General features: G+C 49.7%; 1 protein-coding gene across 1 annotated transcript; it reads left to right on the forward strand.

Annotated features, from left to right (window-relative positions):
- The first annotated feature begins 2,667 nt into the window (after positions 1-2,667).
- CACNG1 (calcium voltage-gated channel auxiliary subunit gamma 1) lies at positions 2,668-13,477 on the forward strand. The gene is made up of 4 exons (XM_006912285.1): positions 2,668-2,958; positions 11,313-11,387; positions 12,410-12,547; positions 13,205-13,477. Exons 1-4 carry the CDS (start codon positions 2,724-2,726, stop codon positions 13,429-13,431), a joined length of 675 nt encoding a protein of 224 aa, XP_006912347.1. The 5' UTR covers positions 2,668-2,723; the 3' UTR covers positions 13,432-13,477.
- Positions 13,478-19,330: the final 5,853 nt, after the last annotated feature.

The raw sequence follows: 19,330 nt of genomic DNA on the forward strand, positions 1-19,330 counted from the left end.
TGCCCACCCCCACCACACCAGGAAATTCAAAATACTTTTTCACTTCTTCAAGTGATACCATATCTACTCTTAACGCTAAAATTAAAACTGCTTCTTTCTAAATAGTCTGTCTTGAAACACCAGAACTTCTTCTTTCTCTCCAACTGCTGCTTTGCTGGTGTGCCTGGTACACAGTAGGTCTGCTTCAGGCTACTCAGTGTCTCCTGAGACCCCCCAGCTGCCGGGCTCCAGAAGTCAGGCCCACAGGGCAGTGTGAAGGGGGCTGAGACCACGTGCCACATCTCGGCTTCCAAGAGTTCTCTGTGGAAAAGAGGGCCTCCTGCCTGGAGACAGTCACTCTCTGAACTGAAGCAGGGCGGTGACGGCTGTCGGCGAGCTGTGATGAGTTAGCTCCCACTGGGAGCACACAGTGGGGGCACAGGGAGAGAAGGGGAGCAGAGATGGGGAAGGTTGAGAAAGAAGCTCTCGGGAGATTAGAATCTGGATGGTGGCACTGGTTTGTAACCTGCCGCTCAGCTCTAGCTGCTCAGACGTAATTGTCCTCACACCAGCCTGTGACTGGAGGCAAGGTCTTGGCTAAGCTCTGGTGCTTATTCACCGGGTGGCCCTGGTTTGTCACCTCCTCTCCCTCTCGGCTGCAGGTTTCTTCTATCCATCATGACGGGCTACCCCAGAATATGGCACGTTGGCATATTGAATATTTTAAGCTGAAGGAATTTGAGAAGCAGGAGGTGTGGGAAGGACTTTGTGACCCTCCCCGGAAGCAGGTCATAGCTCCTTCCTGTGAGAGGTCCCCTGCCTGTACCCGGAGGAAAGGGGCACCCGCATCTCCAAGACACCAAGAGGAATCCAACAAAGAGACCCGCAGCCCCCCGCCCCGTCTGCTGCACCCAGCTCACACCCGCCTCTTGTCCGATCATATTTTCCACAACTTTCCAGTCTCCTCACGCCTGGCATTAAAACACTCCGATTTACCCCTTCCGTTGGGTCTTTTCGTGTGTCATGTAAAACTTATGTGAAATAAATTTGTATGCTTTTCCCTTGTTAATCTTTTGTTACAGGGGCCTGAGCTGAGAACTTAGAAGGGTAGAGAAAAATATATACATATTATAATTGCAATAGAGCTTGAAGTTTCCTCCCAAGCATCGTTTAAGAGTTTGGGCTCCTGCTTCTGAAACCTGGCTTCACCATTTACCTGCTGTGTGACCTTGGACAAGTCACTGCATATCTCTGAGCCTCTGCGTTCGTATCTGTAAAGTGGGAGCAACAGCCGTCCTCACTCAACTCACGTGGAAATGCTTAGCGGAACGGCCGGTTTGGGGTAAGCACTCACTGAAGTTGGAACCTTCGTTATTAATGGCCTGTGACTCCGAGGCTGGACCCCGGAGTATTTCTCCACACGCAGGCCATCTTTCCATAAACCGGGTCAACCCAAGGCCAGGATTTTGAAGCTCAAAGCCCTGCCTAGCTCTGGGCTCTATTCCCAGCCATGCATCAGCCTCAGATACACCCCAAAAGAGGCACCTGTGAGATGAGGAAGAAGAGACACAGAACCCAGGAGGGGTGTAGGAACATGGACACCAGCCTGGGGGGACCTGTGGCCTCTCAGATGTTGGTCCCAAATTTTCATAAGCCCTCTGCTATATCCACTTGCCCATCAGCCTCTAAGAGTCACCTGTAGATCAATCTACTTTTGTTCTTTTTTACTTAAATATATTTATTTTAAATATATTTATTTATAAATGTATTTATAAATAAAAACATAACTGGAAAATCTTTATTATCTGCCAATAGTAGAGGTAAAGCTAAAACAGTAAACAAACAGATCGACAGCCAGGTCCTGCTGGATTCTGTGTCTTCTCCGTGCTGTTCTTTGATTTGCAAGCATCATAAGGGTGTAAAAGACTTATTAACCCCGAACGGGATGGGAGAATATGTCGGATCGTGCCGGGCCCAGGACCCACCTGACATCTTCCTACAGTTTGGGAGATGTCATGGGGCTTGGGGCTAAGGCCCTTGCCTGGGAGGTGGGCTCCAGAGTCCCTAGGTGGGTTATCCCAGGGTCCTGGGTCCCTCAGCCCCTGAGGATGAGGGCACATGCACCCAGCCCTGATGACTGACTTGCCTGGCGTGAGAACAGAAGGCTGAGCTACCTGTATCCTTTAGGGTTCCCTGCCCTCACCTTGTCAAGAATACCTGATATTAGGGCGACTAGTCTATTCTGCAAATGCGAAGCCCTCTGCATTCATAGCAAATAGAGCACATGCCGAGGCAATGCCCCTTCTCCTTCAGCCCCGAGCAGGCAGATCCCCGCACACCAAGTGTCTCTCTTGCCTGCCCCTCACCTCCTCCCAACTCAGGTCCTCTGAGCTGCCACTCAGTACAAGTCTGCAGTCACCATCCACAGCCTTCCCTCCTTGCCCCTCCCTGAAGTATTTCTGGATTCAAGAAGGGAAGAAAGTCCTGAAACCCGAGAAGAAGTCATCCTCGGTGACAGTGACGTGCCTGTGCCTGTGCATTAATAGAAGCCTCCCTCAGGCCCCTGTCACGTCTAAGCAGCTGCTCAGCCCTGTCCAATGTCCCTCAGCCCCAAGGCCAGCCCACTCTGGCTTGGCCGGGCACCCTAAACTTAGCTTTCACACCAGCACTATAACTGCTGCCACCTGCCCAAGGAGACGCTGCCACCAGACCCAGACTTGAGTACGTACTTCTCCACAACCACCATGTCCCAGACCAAAGCCCTGAAGGCCCGCGTGACCCTCTTCTGCATCCTGGTGGGCATCGTGCTGGCCATGGTGGCCGTGGTGACCGACCACTGGGCCGTGCTGAGCCCCCACGTGGAGCACCACAACGCCTCCTGTGACGCAGCCCACTTCGGCCTCTGGCGGATTTGCACCAAGAGTATTGTCATGAGTGGCAGCAAGGACAAGAGCTGCGGACCTATCACCCTGCCTGGGGGTAATGTACCCACTCTCTGTCCCCCGTCCCTGCGTCCTGCCCGTACTCATCTCCCTGGAAAAGTGGCCCGTGGGAAAGAGGGCAGGTTTTCATGCCTTAGAACAGCTCTCTGTGCCCAGGGAAGGGGATCTGAACCGCATGCCGTCATGCTTGCAGCCAGCGCTGTGTTGTAAAATGAAGGGATTTATTTCCCGCTACTTCTGTCTTGCTGACGCTTGGGGCTTCTCAGTCAGAGCAGGGGTCTGGACGGGTGGGACAAGAGGCTCAGGAAAGAAACCGGGGGCCGACCAGACTAGAGGCTTCTGGCCTCAGCAGCAGTCACTCCTCTGGGTGTGCCCAGCTCCACTCTCTCCCTGTAAGGACAGGCTGGTGGCCCTATGTCCTCAGGTTGAAGGGACCTATGGGGCTGGCATGTTTCTTTCTCAGCCTCCAAGGTGTAGACAGGATAGACTGCAGAATTTATAGGACCCAGAGCAAAATGAAAATATAGGGATCCTTGTAATTGTTTTTAAGAGTTGCAAGGTGGTGACGGCAGAGCATGAAACCAAGCCTAGGTCCTTTCTGGGTGCAGGGCCTTGAGTGACTGCACAGGCCACACGTTCGTGAAGCTGGGTCCTGGTTGGAGATGAGCCACCTACTTTTTGTCAGAGCCATCGGTCCTTCTGTACTTACTTTCTTGACTCAGAACCCTTCAGAGTTAGAAAGCATTTTCTTCCTCTGCAATATAAGTACATTCCTCGATTTCCTACCATGTGACCAATTGAAGGTGACACACTGAAGGTGAACTCCTTGTCAAGAATCCCTGATATTAGGGCGACTAGTCTGTTCTGCAAATGCGAAGCCCTCTGCATTCATAGCAAATAGAGCACATGCTGAGGCAAGAACCCTGCTTAGAGAGTCAGAAGGCAGGGCTCGTCATACATTGCCACAACCTCCTAAATAACTGCAGGGGGTGTGACAATGCATTGCAGCCTCTGCTTCCTCCTGTGGCTCTTGGGCTCAGCAACATAAAGCCCCTTTGAGTGCTTACAAATGTCACTCCCAGGTGGTGGTGGACCAGGGTGAGTGTCCCACCTGGTTATCAGAAGTATTTCTTCTGTCATTAGACTTGGTGTTCCTTGAAACCTGCCCTTTGAGGAAGTCAGTGCCAAGTCCCCGAAAATCTTGCAATGTGTGTGGGGGACGAAGGAGCTCAAATCTCATTCTTCCCACTTCCGTCCGTCCTCTTCCTTCCCCTGCTGCTGGCTCCAGGAAACTCCTGCCTCGCTCATTCCCACTGGACGCCCAGAAGACTCGTAAATACCCAGCTGTCTCGGAAACACTGAGTGCCAGGGCTGAGGGCTTTAAATGGCATGGACATGTGCCTGAAGGATATCACATGGCCCAGATGCCCACGCCCCTCAGGCACTGCCGAGCACACCCGTAAACAGATGCATCATCCAGCCAACTCCCCTGGGCTGGGCAGGGCAGGGCAGGGCAGGGTGAGGCAGATTCTCCAGGGATCACACATAAGAATGCACTGATATGGTCCTGTCCACCTGTCCTGAGGGGGCACCTGCCTTTTAAAGTCTGGTGAGTTTACAGAGCAGATGAGCAGGGAGGTGAGCAAAGTCTATACAAGGCAGAGACAGACTGGCAGGAGGTGACTAAACCTGCCACAGGGGACCAGCGGGCATGGCTTGGCCTTGAGCCTGAGCAGAGAGTCTTATGTCTATGGCTTCTCACTCAGAGCCAGAGTGAATCATACCCTCCATACTTGTGATCCCTACCTTACCCCAAACAAGCTTCCAATGTGTATTCTTGCCTTCTTCCCTTTCCTTTCTCTACAAGTGGACATCATTTTTGTTCCCCACTCTGTGCTCTATGAGATCACTCTTTTCCTGTGCTCTATGAAATCACTCTTTTCTGGATGGATGAATGGGGTTCACACATGTTCTCTTATTTATTATCAACAACAATGATATTAACTGCAAGCACTAGTAGAGCACTATCTGCAAAACGTTGCTTTAGCTGCTTTAAGTGTTTTCTATATATGAAATTTGGATGCCATCAGAAAAAAAAAAAAGACAGAGCGAGAACCTCCTCAAATCCTCTTCTCCATAAAAACAATGAGAACATTGGTAAAAAATGATCCGAAGACACATTTTCAGAACTCTGGAAATGAACCAATCTTGCAGCAATCCAGCACATGCTTATTCAAGAAAAATGGGTGAATCTCAGGAAGAACAGTGAACTACCTTGCTCCATTATTTTCCCCCGACTCCGTCCTAGCCTTGAAAACCCACAGCCTGCAAACGCAGTGAAAACCAGCGGCCTGTAAGCCACCAGAGTGGATGGGTGGGCCAGATCTCTTTCAAAGCCTCATTCCCAGAGAACTATCATTATTTGTCTGTCTGGTGGTTCCCTGGATGTCCCCACATGCAAGGCTCGCTTTCTTTGACCTGACTCTGAGATCACCCAGTGGAAACAGTTTGTTTTCCAGGGAGGCATTTGTCCAAAACGATTAGAAACAATCGCTTAATATCATAACCGCCTGAGGCAGTCGGTAACAGGGCAAACAGCAGGCTAACCCCAAACTTGGAGAATGAGATGTCTGTCCACAGGTGGCTTTGAAAAGTTCCAACACATTCCTTGGAATTTAGAAGCCCATGTGCATGCACAGTGCTATAGGTGTGCACAGGGAAGACCTGAGAAGGCCCTAAGCTCTTACCTCAGACTCCCCCTGAGGCCATGTGCAAGCAGAAAGCGAAGGCTAAGGCAGAAACGTAGACTGCTTAGCTAAGTGCTTAGCTCTCCGCTTAGCACAGAGCTCCTCGGTAAAGACTGGGAGATACATTCGTTCCAAGCACTTTAGGAAATTTCTGCGAGCTGACCACCAAACTAACTGAGCAGAGATTTCAGTTGCCACCCATGACAAAGAATATAGACTTTACAAAATTAGTTCAGAAAAGGCACTAAACAAACAACGATAACAAGCAGCAACAGGAGGAAACCCTGGGGAAATGCGGGAATCTGATTTCTAGAGTTGTTACAGTATGGTGTTTAAATTGTCCAGTTTTAAATTTAAATTAAAAAAAAATTTTTTTTAAATTACAAAACACGTAAAGAACTGAAAAAGCATGGCCCATACATGAGAGGCGGGATAGCACTCAATAGAGCTTTAAGGAAGCCTAGATATTGAACTTACGAGACAAAGACTTTAAATCACCCCTATTTAGATACATTCAAAAAACAAAAAGAAACCATATCTACAGAACTAAAGTAGAGATGAGAATGATGTCTCATGAAACAGAGAATATCAACAAAGAGATAGAAATTATTTTAAAAGGACCTAATAGAAATTCTGGAGTTGAAAATTACAATAACTAAAATGGGGCGGGGTGGGGCGGGAATCTCTAGAGGACTTCAATAGAGACCTGGGCAGGCAGAAGAAAGAATCCATGAACTTTAAGATAGGTCCGTTGAGATTAGCTAGTCTAAAGAACAAACAGAAAAAAGGAATGAAGAAAAAATAGAGAGAGTCTGAGATACGTGAGGGGCAGAATGAAATGTACCGACATATGCGTAATGGTCGTCCCAGCGGAGAGGAGAGGAAAGAGCAAGAAGAATATATGAAAAATAGTGGCCAAACATTTTCCAAATTGGATGGAAAACATTAATCAACAAACCCATGAAAGCTTAAAGAACACGCAGTGGGATAAAATGAAACCTAGACACATCACGATCAAACTGTTGAAAGATACAGACAGACAACCTTGTAAGAGCAAGAAACGACTCATCACATCCAAGGGATTCTTAGTAAGAGTAACAGCTGATTTTCCCCAGAAACCATGGAGGCCAGAAGGCAGTGAGATGACATGTAGACATGAACTCATCTAATCTTCTCAAAATCCTCTGTGAGGTCCATACTATTCTCATCATCCCATTTTACAGATAAAGAAAAGGAGGCACAGAGAAGTTGAGGGATTTGACCGAAGTCACACAATTTCCATGGCAGAGCAACCAGGGTTCGTGTCCCTAAAATTCACCTTCTTAATCACTACATTATACTACTTTATAACAACCCAAAGAGAGGACTCTCATTCTACAGGCGGGAAAACAGGCTCAGAGTGGCCTTCCCAAGGCTAACCAAATAACAAGTAAATGTTTAACACCTAAATCTCAAATCCCGAGCCTCTCTGCTCTCCAGTCCCCTCCCACACCCTTCACTGTACATACAAACGCAGCTTCTAAAAGCTGCTGACCCAAGAAAAACACATAAGAGGCCAACTTTTGACATGACATGCACCAGGAGCTGACGCACTAGAGAAGACTTTTTAAGATCCCATTCAGCCATAATATGCTGGAGGCTCTGAGGACACAAATTGTCTAACTCGGTTTTCCACTGACCCAGAGAATCTTAAAAGGATCATCATGCACAAGATCCTCATCTGAGGTCAATGCCTCCAGAGTGAGAACAGGGCTTCCCCGGTGTCAGGAGAAGCTGTCTGTCTGAAAGTCCAAGTGCTCCCGCAGAGGGGTCAACCCCTGTTCTTGGGGTGGGCAGAATGCTTTCTTTCAGGCTCTGCCTCTTTAGAGCAAGGCAGCAGCCTGCTCCAGGGCCTTATTTCCCCAGTGGTCCACATTCTCTCCTAGTATCTGGTGCAAGGACTGGGAACATATGATGCTACTGACCCCAAAGATTTCAGGAACTCCTTTTCCCATCCACGCAAGCCCATGCTGGAGACCCAGGCCACTGCTAGATTTCTCTCCCTCAGAACAGCAATGCTTGGAAGCTCTGGGGTCAAGTCTCAGGGATTTCACCAACGATTTTTATAAAAGTCTTCAATCAGTGGGGTAGAGGGAGACAGAGCACAGAGTAACTACTGTTGGGGGACGACAAGGACTTTTACAGAAAGGCTGAAGACAACTGTGGCATTGAGGCACGTAAGAAGCGAATGAAACATCTCTTCCAATCCCTACAGGGTTGGTTCCCTTGGTTTTGCACAAATCGACCATGTGTTTTTTAATATATTAAAGTCTGTATCAACTGTAAGAACCCAGAGGCATTCCTTGATTATACAAACTGTTCAACTATCAGAGAAAGATCTGTATTAACTCAAGTTCAGCTTAGAGTTAAATGTGCCTTCTGTTCTAGTTCTTAACTGGCACAGATATCCGTGGTTCTGTGTAGACAGTCACTCCCTTAACCAGAATATTTGTTTAGGCAGAATATTCCAACCCCAGTCAAGCCCAATAGCTGAATTCATCATATTTTTTAAGGAATAATTCACGTAAAGTTTCTAGACCACTGAGTCTTATGATCGTTCACAGTAGATATTTCTGAAATACAATAAAATAGAAATACAAATGTTGAAATCACCGTGAGCCATTCACACAGACGAAGGGGGCAGAAGGAACCTCAGATTTCCTAATTATGGTCCCAGATCATCACCCTGGTATCTCTGCTGACTTAGTCCAAAGCATTTGCTTCTTCTGCCCAGTGAAGGAAGGGGCTGGAGCCCGTGGAGACGAAGCTGTGAGCCCTGAGCTTCATGCATGTACGATGGAGGCCAAGCAGGGGACACGGAGGACAGCAAAGAGGCGGCAGCAAGAAGGCTCAGGATCCTCAGAGGGTCTGCATGGAACTGTTATTGCCCCTCTCCTCCAAATTCCCACCTGTGACGAAGTGGCCCACACAAGGCCCATCTCAGATGTCCTTCCTTTCCAAGTTGCCCTCGATGCTCAGACAGCATCCAGACAAAGAGGCAGGACCTGTCCTTCCCCACAGGACCCTGGGCAACTCTTGAATGACGGTGGCAGATGCCTGGCGCAATTAGTCCTGAATGAGCATCTTGTTGGTGCCGGACATGCCCAGGCTGAGGTCTGGGTCTGACATGCCCCTGCCCCTGCCAGGGCCAGCAGGACCACAAAGGGTCTGTGGTGTCCAATGGGCAGTCACAGGGCCCTGAGTGGAGAAGGCACTGGCCTTCCTCATGTACCAAATCCAAGAAAGGCCTGCCGTCCTCAAGCCCCAAATTCAGCCACGTCAGAGAGAAGCTGAGACTTCCAGATGTCCTGAGTGGGAACTGCACCCACTGGGTGCCCTCATCCCTCATGTGTGACAGCATTTAGTAGGGGAGGGGAGAGACAGGAACGCTGTGCCTGAGTCGCTGAGGGGAAAACTCCCTTCTAGAACCCTCAGGCTGGCTTCCCAGACACGGAGTGCGCCCACCTCCTGTGGTCTAAGCTAAGGCAGTTTTTATGCAAGCACCTGGGCGCAGCAGCAGTCTGTCCAGAATGGAGCCTGGTGTTTATCTGGTGGGGCAGACAACCCAAACACGACCTGCGAAAGAGTGGCCTCAGCAACCCAGAACCGCCAGACAGCTGTGCCTCGGCCAGGCTCTCGTCAGGCCTTCATCTCACGGCCCTCCACTCCGAAGGCCTTTAACTCGCGGGATGCAAGGAGTCAGAGGGGCAGCTGACCGTGAAATACACTTGAATTCAGTTAATTCTTTTCAGAGCGTTTTCAATGACAACCAAAATTGGCCCGAAAAGAATGAAACAGAAATATTCCTTTGTCCAGGGGAGACACATGGTGACTTAGGACATAGCACGAGCCATTTTTGAAGCAGTGATTCAAGAGAATCTATAGCTAATAATCTAACAAATATAAGAAGGTTGCATTATGCTTTAAAATAGCCCCGGAAGCTGTGAGAGAGAAAAGAGCAGCGTCAATTCTGACATCACCACTGATAGTCAGACGCCCTAGGTAACTCAGTTCAAAAGAAGTGATTTAAATATAGAAGCTCAAAGTGAAGGCAGTTTACCTCCTAGAACATTTACTGTTGCTAAGCCAGGCTCCGTCTCCAGGGGTCATTTCCTTCCTCAGTTGTGGGAGCGGCAGTAACCTTGACGCTGAGGGAGGAGTGAAGAGTGGGAGGCCACAGTGGCAAGAAGATGATTTAGGCCGGATAGAAAGAAGCCAGCGAAGGCTATGGCTTTGGCAGCACCTCCAGTGTGTTTCCAAAAGAAATGAGCCATCGGTCACCTTGTACAATTTAAATATAGTCTGAAGGTAAAGAAATGAATGCACAAAGCACATACCAGCTAAACTAGGAGCAGAGATGTTGTCTATGGAAGGTCATGGATCCACGGGAAAAATAAATCAATGAAACTCCTCTCACAAATAAAAAGCAACCTAATTTAGGGGTTTTTTTAAGAAACAAAGTAATATAAAATAAGCTATTTATCTGCTTCCTAAATCAAAAGTAAAGAATATTAAACTATATGAAATAAGTGATAAGACTAGCCTTGTATGTCTAGTTATAAGAAAGATGAAAGGAGAAAAATGAAAGCGAAATTATGCCTGGAATTATATTTAAAATTGGCATGAATTCCTTTGTTCTGAGACTTCCCTCTGCCTCCCATCAAATCCGCATTTTTGGTCCAACTCTCCACAGATCTTCTATGGCTCTCCTGACACCCACCAGGTGGGCCGAGCAGCTCCCCAGGGGAGGTCTTATCGAGGCTGCCTCATTGGCCACAGGTGTCAAGGGTCCGATGAAATGACATGATGGTCACATCTGGCACTTGAATGGATTCTCTACCCTTCACCCAAGTCCATCCAGATGGTCCACTCAGAAAAACACTTTGTGGGGCATTTTAAGGAGCCTGGCTGAGCATCAGAATCTCCTGGAAAGCTTTTGAAAAACACTGCTTGCTTCCCAGGTCACACTCAGTGAAGCAGGGTGCTCCTGAATGCTGATAACAAAAGAAAAAAAACACAGCTCCAGATTTGGGTGTGATCCAGGGTTTCTCACCCTCAGCACTACTACATTTGGGGCTGGATAATCTCATGTTTTTAGAGGGCTGTCCTGTGCATAATGAGATGTTTACTGGCCATTACCACTAAATGCCAATCAATATCAGCCCTGCCCCATTGTGACACCAAAAATGTCTCCAGACATTGCCCAATGTTCCCCGGGGGGCAGAATCAGTCCTGGTCGAAACTACTGTTTGGCACTTTGGTGACCATGAATCCTGCACCCCCTGACAAATGGTTCGAGCCCTGTGCCTGTTACCCCATCTGCTTAATGGGGCCATACCCACGGTGCTGTCTGCCCCTCGACCAGTTAGCCTTAGCTCCCAGAAGGTCTCCCAGCCTCTTATGCAAAATCTGCTGAAATTTTGGTCTAAGGATCAGAGAAAGATCCTTGTCTCAGCCCAGGGTCAGCGTCTGGGGAGAAGAGGACCAGCCATCCGGGTCCCTCACGCCCACCCCAGCGGGATCACGCCCACCCTGTCTCTGCGAGCCTCCGCTCCCAGCTGCAGGCTCTTTCTCTCAACTCACAGGCTTTCTCCCTCTTTTGCAGAGGAAAGCTGTTCCTACTTCAGGCATTTTAACCCAGGCGAGAGCTCAGAGATCTTCGAAGTCACCACTCAGAAAGGTGAGCCTGCGGAGGAAAGCGGGGAGGCTGGGGAGAACTGACTGCCGTCACACGCTACTGAGCCAGAAAATCATTTGGCACAAAAGCCTTGACTTCCCCGCTCTTGATGAAAAGAGCAAAAGAGCCGTGTCACCCTCTGTCACCCTCTGTGCTCCGTCTCCAGGCATCCTGAGCCTCCATTCATCAGGGCTAGAGAGACGCTGTAAAAAGCCCCGGCCCCTGCTAGCAGAAGGAATGCATTTTCCAACAGTGCCTAAGGGCGGCCGTTGTGACAGGAGTTGGGAACATGGAAGGAGCACTCGAAATCCCTGTGACGGTTTTCAGGGCTGGAGGCCAGGGTCTGTGGGGAACTGATTCCTTCCCTCGCCCACAAATCACTCCCTCCCAGTCAGGAGAGCAGGGACTTGGGGAGACGTATAAGGTCCACATGTGCCCTGGGGGCCTTTCGGGAACCATGGAGCTCAGAGGCACCCTAGTGTCCTGAGGACGGACCCACATCTGTACGGGCGTGGACGCTGGCCCACGGTGTGGGCCTGCACACACGCTCGCTCTGCCAGTGCAACACTAACACACACCAGCAAATCTTACACCTGCATTGTGCACACACACAAACACACACACACACACACACTCACAGTCACATGCACTGTGCCCTGTAAGCCACACCTCCACAGGCTGCTTGTCGGTCCCAGGACAGACAGACCACTCTCAGCCCGAGGGCTGCCTTCTGCCCTGTCACTGGGAGTTTTCTGCTCCAGAAAGTTCTCCAGCCACGTGCCTCCCGGGAGTTGGCTTTAACATTCATGGTGACATCCCGGCCGCCCCGCTTCCGCGCTGCGCGGCTTCCAGGGGGTGATTTCACCTCTCGGATCCGCAGTCTTCGCAGGCGAGCAGTGGGGACGCTGAGTGTGCGGCACCATCGCCCACCCGGTTGGCGGCACGACCGGCCACGACCTGCGGCCCCGGGACTGGGCCGCCGCTGAGGTGCCGGGGCCGCGCGTGCCCGCCCCTCTGTGTTGCAGAGTACAGCATCTCGGCCGCCGCCATCGCCATCTTCAGCCTTGGCTTCATCATCCTGGGAACCATCTTCGTGCTCCTGTCCTTCAGGAAGAAACGGGACTACCTGCTGAGGCCGGCGTCCCTGTTCTACGCCTTCGCAGGTAGGAGGGGGAGATGACGTCACAGGGCGGGGGACAGCATCGCGGGGTGGGAGATGACATCACAGGGTGGGGACGTAGGTTTGGGTGACGTCACAGGTGGAGGGCACGCGGTAGGGGATGACGTCACAGGGTGAGGGATGACGTCACCGGGCGGGGGCAACATCGCACGGTGGGAGATTACGTCACAGGGTGGGGACGTGGGTTTGGGTGACGTCACAGGTGGAGGGCACGCGGTAGGGGCTGACGTCACGGGGTGGGGGATGACGCCACAGCGTGGAGGACGCTGCCGCCGCACCCTCAGGCCCTCTTGGGGGCCGGAGGAATTCCCGGGTTTGGCCGGGAGCTCTGTTGGGTCCGGGAGGGGGCGGGATCTTGGCAGTTTGTCCATTTCTCACAAAGATCTAACCTTCAAGTCACTAAGAGCAATGCCGGTTACTCATGAAATTTTGAATTAATTTTAAAAACACTCACAAAAGGAGGAGAGCAACGCAGGTAGCCTGAGGGCGCGCGAAGTGCGCGGCGGCCAGGCAGAGGGGGCACTTTTGCAGGTTGCCATGTAGACCGTTGGTCTGGAGTCAGTGCCCCCCAGGGCCGGGAGCAGAGGCCCCCGGAGGCGCAGGCCGGGGCGGGGCGCTGAGTGTCCGGCTGCGCCCTCAGGTCTCTGCATCTTCGTCTCGGTGGAGGTGATGCGGCAGTCGGTGAAGCGCATGATCGACAGCGAGGAAACGGTCTGGATCGAGTACTATTACTCCTGGTCCTTCGCCTGCGCCTGCGCCGCCTTCATCCTCCTCTTCCTCGGTGGCCTCACCCTCCTGCTTTTCTCCCTGCCTCGGATGCCCCAGAACCCCTGGGAGTCCTGCATGGACGCCGATCCTGAACACTAGCCCTCCTGGGGGCCCAGTGACTCGCAGGGCTGTCCCCTCAGGAAGCCGAGCCTAGAAAGAACATTCTAGAAAGGAGGCAGGAGCTTCACGTCTCCCCTGTTCCCACCTGCCCTACAACAGCTGCAGCTGCGTCCCCTCTCTGAGCTCTTCTCTGGGCTGTGACAGTCTCCTCTGCCAATCGAGCAAGCAAGCGGACATGATCCAGACATGGGCAGGAGGCAGGGCCAGCTCCTCTGGAGCCCAAAGCTGTCACCGCTGGGCCAGTTGTCCTCTGTTACCTTATCGGAACGCCCCGTGCTCCTGCAAGCTCCGGGTGTTCTCCTGTGTAAGTAGCCAGCCCCTCTCTCCTCGTCGTCGGTGACAAGGTACATCCTCTGCGGTGAGCTGAACCTCCCGCCCCTGGCTTCTGGGAGGCCTGAGAAGCATTTCTAACTGGGTGTTTTCTGACTGTGGTTTGAAATAAAAGCTCTTTGAAAAGTTGCTTTTTCCTTGTGTTGCGCATAGAAAAATGGCTTGGATTCCTGCCCACAGCTCAGGGACCCCACTATCCTGAAAGAGAAAGGAAAGTGTGTCTCCCACGCACCCTCCCAGCCCCCGCCCCAGGTATGCTAAGGACTTCTGTGGGGATGAGGGGGAGAGCGGAGCAGAGGGGGCCTGTTTACCAATGAGACTGAGAGGTTCTAAATTCCAACTTGTACCTCTGGGCCCTGGGGTATTCTTTGGGAGAAACCAGAGACCATCTGACTAGGCAAGGGTGTTAAAAATAGGAGGGGTTATTTCCAGATCCCCGGCATGGGAGGCGTCCAAATGCTAGCACAGCCACAAGTGTCTGATTTCTGATGCTGGACTTTTGTCGCAAAGAACACCAGGAAGCAGAGCTTAGCAGTTAGAGGCACAGGGCCCTGCAGAGTGCCGCCATTTACACTCTGCTACCTTCCAAAACCCCACCTTACTCATCTGGCCCTCAGAGATGGCAAGTCACGTTGCTGGCAGCGAGGCCCCACGTGCTCCTTAGCCAGAAGTCCCGTGTAAAGCTCACCGCACCTGCTGTACGGCCCACAAGCGAAGAATGCTTTTCGCGATTTTAAATGTTTTAAAAAATAATAATAATAATATTCATGATGTGAAAATTTTATGAAATTCAAATATCAGTGTCCATAAAGGAAGTCAAGATAAACCAAGAAAAAGCCACTAGTTAACATGGGAAGGACAGGTTTTCATCAGTAACATACTGTTGCAATAGGGAAATGTCCAACGTGAACTGACCGCAACTGTGATTTGTATGGAGGTGACTGGGCATTTTAAAGGGAGAAGGTGGGAGTAAGGAGGGGGCCTGATGGGGGCTCTGTAGAGTCAGAGAACTGGAAGGTTACAAAAAGCAGGAAGGTGGGGTTGATGCATGTGAAACCCATCCGGGCATGCTAACTGGCACTTACCAAGTTAGGCTCCTGGCTCCTCACAGAGGCTGGGAGATGGGCCTGTCTTCAGGTGTCAGCTGGAACCAACAGCAAATTCTTCTGGCAGCCTTGAGTTTTTTCAAGCAGACACTTTAAGGGAGGCTACGGTCATCCTAGGGATGTGGCCTTGATCTGTTAGAGACTGTGCCTGTGTTTGGTCAAGTCTTTATAGGCCAAGGTTGAATCAGGAGGAGGACTCAGAGGAGCCTGAGCAGAGTCTGGTGGAGGAGAGAGTCTGTGGGAACACAGCCACACCCCTTCTGTGGCTAATTTCATGCTAAGACAGCAGCGTTAAGTAGTCGCAGCAGAGACTGCGTGGCCTGCAAAGTCGGAAGTATTTACTACCTAGACCTTCATGGAAAGCATTTAGCAACCCTCTTTCTGGAATACTGTGCACTCAGCAGCCCGCTTATTAACCCCTTGCTGTTCTCCTCTGTAAAGACAGGGAAAAGAGAGAGACTTGTTCATCCTGCTTAGAACAATTTAACAGGAAGGCACATGAGTCTGGGGCATCTGGGCAGGGCCTGCGGGGGGCTTGTCAAAATCCTTCTCTGCTCTCCCAGGGGTCTGGGCTGGGCTGGGCTGGGAGGGGCGGCCAAGGAGCCTGGGGACAGGGCTGAGGAGCCTAGGGACAGACAGAGAGCACAGCCCAGCTGGTGCACAGTTCTGAAATCCGAAAGAGTCAAGAGAGCAGAGTAACATAAAATATGATGAGGTCAAAGCCGGAGCACTGCAGAGCAGGACAGGTGGCAGGCGGGCCCTGGGGGCGGTGCTGCATAGCTAGATGTGGCGGGACACTTCCCAGAAATGCCAAGAGGAGCCTGAGAGCGAACTTGCTCCAGGTATGAGGATAGGAAAATGAAAGTCTGGACCAGCCAGGTAGCTGGGGCCACGGTTTACAACTAAGAAGGAAGACGGATGACCTCGTTCCACAAACTCCATTTTGGAGGTCAGTATTCTTGGGTTTTATTATCATTATTACGTAGCAGAATTACACTGGTATGTATTTTATATTTCTACAGGGGTGCCTATATTTTTAGCACTGAAAAACACTTCTGAATGGACTAGCCACTGAATGGACTAGCCACAAACAAGACATTTGACTTTCTAGGGTTTTAAACCTTTCGAGAGAGACAGTAGTGCCCAGAACTGCTATGCAGACCAAGGGTTGGAGGGCAGCTGCCAGACAGACACACAGCATCATGTCTGCTCCCGCCCCTGCTGCGGACCGAAAGACACAGCAACAACACAACGTAGAGCCCGATACTGAAAAACAAACAAACAAATCAACCAGACCACTGAGAGAACACGTCTTTTTCTCCCCAGCTCCCACTGATCCTTGCAAGGAATGGGCAGTTGGTCAGTCTGGCTCAGGCTGGGTCTGGCTCAGGATTCAAGGCACCCATCAGCCCTCACTGCAGAGTTCAGCCAGGTCATCCTCTGAGGTCCTGCCGAGGGTCTCACAGCAAAACAACAGTGCGATTTGCTCCAAGGGGTGTAGTTAGCATCAGAAACCCACAGCTCCTACCTCCTCACCAAGCGTGTGTGAATTCAACAATCATCGAACCCTGAGGTTCCATGACACTGACATTTTTTCGGCTTTTTAAAATTCATCATATGCTGTGAGGGAAGGAAGGTAGCAGAGCCAGGACTAGCAACTCAGTTACCAAGATAAATAATACTTAAGCGCGATATTCTTTTAAATTGTGGTAAAATATACATGGCGTAAAAGTTACCATTTTAAAGTTACAGCTCAATAATGTTATATATATTCACATGGTTGTGCAACCAACCTTCAGAATTCTTTTTATCCTCCCAAACGGAAACCCTCCCCGTTAAACAACAACTTCCCATCCCTCCCCCGCCCCAGCCCCTGGAAAGCATCATTCCACTTTCTGCCTCTATGCATTTGACCACTCTAGGTGCCTCATACAAGTGGAATCAAGCAGTGTTTGTCCTTTTGTGTCTGGCTGATTCACTCACCATAATGTTTTCAGGGTATATCCGTGTTATAGCATGTGCCAGAATGTCCGTCCTCTTCCAGGCTGAGTAATATTTCTCTGTATCCAAAGTGGGACGTAGCTATTGGACCGACATTTTGGCGATCCATTCATCTGTCTATGGACACTTGGGTTGCTTCCACCTTTTTGGCTATTGCGAATAACCGTGCACAAACACGTTCTCAGGACCATGCTTTCGATTCTTCTGGATATATACTATGATAGTTTTAAAAATCGAGACGGTTGCAAAATATCCACGATGAGCACAACGTCAAAATTCCGATCGCCGATTTTTCCTTTTGTGTCGCGCTCTTACGGCTCTGCATGGCAGTGGCAGGTAGCCATGGCGACCCGCATCGCACGCAGGAGAAAACGGAAGTCGGGGGAAGGGCTTGCTTCCTGGGCCCTGGTGAACTGGCGCCAGAGCAGAAATGAGACCCAAGGCTGCTGGTTTCCCTCCTGTTACCCAGGGCCCTTTACCGGTCCTCACTTGGCCTCTGCCCCAACAAACTGGGTGGGGACCAAGAGACATGTCACCCTCTCTTTGGCTAACACATAGTAGGGCCTGCCCAAGTTTAGTTCTTATTAATCCCTCCTTGAGACTGAAAATGTCAAGGATCTCTGTGTACCTCTATTTCTCCTGGCTGCCCCAAAAAAGAGGGGTTTTAATCACATCCTCTTACAATATTTTCCCTGCCGGTGTGACTCGTTCCATTTTGATCAAATATTTTACAAATATTTACAAGTTTATTTCTAATTCATACTCTGCCCACTTTCAGGAAAGATCTAAAATGGGACATAGCTATTAGACTGATGACTGGTGTTCAAGAGGGGACGCAGCTGCCCGTGGCCTCCTCAAGCCCTCCCTCATTTCATGGTCTCATTTAAGTGCAGCCACCGAGGCCATAATTAATCTCCACACAAGGTACCGATTCTACCCGGTGAAGGAAGTTCATTAAAGTTAATTGCCATTGCAAAGAGCCATACGTTCTATTCTCTTGACTTTGCTCCTGACAATGTAAAAGACCTGAGCTCTTGGAAATTGTTGTTGATTTGAGATTAGACTTCTGTCTTCACCCACAAAGCAGTCGTGGTAACCCCACAGAGAAATGGAGGATGAGGGATTTGTCTGGAACCACGGCCTCAGAGTTCGGGGCTCCGAGCTCGAGGAGTTCAAAAACAAATTTCCACATCGCTGATTTCATGGCCAACACCTGCGTTTCAAACAGGTTCTTAGGGTGACCAAGCACGTGTTTCAAAGCACTAATGAGGTTAATAAACTCAGGGATACAGGTTTACCTGGAAAACTCCAAGAAGCAGGGAGGTGACAATGTATAACTGTGTAACGGGGAGGAAAATGAGGAGAGGGAACCGCTGTGAGCAAGGCCAGCCCGGCCTCGGAGGGAGGCAGACTGTGAACCCGCGACAAATGAGGAAGCGGGCCAAGGGCTGCCAGCAGTCATTAAGAAGAGGTGATGGGGGTGACTGAAGCCGAGAGGCTCACACGCCAGCTCCGAAAATCCAGGTATTGAACTCTTAGCAGAGAGATGGATTCTAGGAATACCAAAGAACCACAGTTGTGTAGGTTTCACAGGAGCGAAATTTACCTATGAAGGATGACACATGATCCCTGGTCGAAGGAAGCCTCTTCTCCTCCTAGCCTTCTTCAAAAAGTTAGATGATGTCTCAAGACCAGGAAATGTGTGAAGACCCGACTCCATCTTTAGCTGGAGAAGTCCCCTCTGGCCTCTGTGCACATAATAAACTTCAACTTATCCAGCTGGAAAGAAAACCAGCATACACTAACATATGTCACATGCATCATTTGGGTACCGAAAAGAACTCTAAGAAGTTCAAAATTCTTCTAAGGAGACCTTAAAACAAAGTTTCTTCAGCCATTTCTCTGCATACATTTCGACTTCATGTCTATGTTTCATGGATTAAGATTTTTGTTCCGTGCTGGTCCTTGTAAAACTCGGGCCAGTGCGTGTCTGCTCAGGTAAATAGTACAAGCGAATATACTGCTGTTTATCTTCATGAAGCACAATGTTCGTTCATATTGTCCAACCCCCAAAAAAGATAAAAAGGAAATAAATTCTGTTTTCAAATGTTTGTGTGCTTCAGGATATCATAATTGCTCTACGAATTGATTTTACCAGAAGCTGTTATACATGTATTTACTACATGATTATAAAAGTAAAATATATATTTATATGTTATATATTTAGGTCTTACATATTTAGGTTTTAACATAAGACTTTGTTAGAAAAAAGGGATTCTGTTGCTTAAAATGTTTGGAAACCATTGACAATCATCTGATGACTAGATGACCTTTAAGATTCCTTCTAGCTATATTCAAAACCCGTAGGAGTTCAAGAAAGATCTCCTTTAAATAAATCTATATTACTTATCTTGTGGATGGCCAGGGAAGGTTTTTGAGGA

Source organism: Pteropus alecto, unplaced genomic scaffold (genome assembly GCF_000325575.1).
Source record: "Pteropus alecto unplaced genomic scaffold, ASM32557v1 scaffold134, whole genome shotgun sequence".
NCBI lineage: Eukaryota > Metazoa > Chordata > Mammalia > Chiroptera > Pteropodidae > Pteropus > Pteropus alecto.

Coding starts and splice junctions, on each gene's coding strand:
- CACNG1 (XM_006912285.1), top strand. CDS start 2,724: ATGTCCCAGACCAAAGCCCTGAAGGCCCGCGTGACCCTCTTCTGCATC. Junction 2,959..11,312: donor ACCTATCACCCTGCCTGGGG/GTAATGTACCCA, acceptor CCTCTTTTGCAG/AGGAAAGCTGTTCCTACTTC. Junction 12,548..13,204: donor CCTGTTCTACGCCTTCGCAG/GTAGGAGGGGGA, acceptor CTGCGCCCTCAG/GTCTCTGCATCTTCGTCTCG.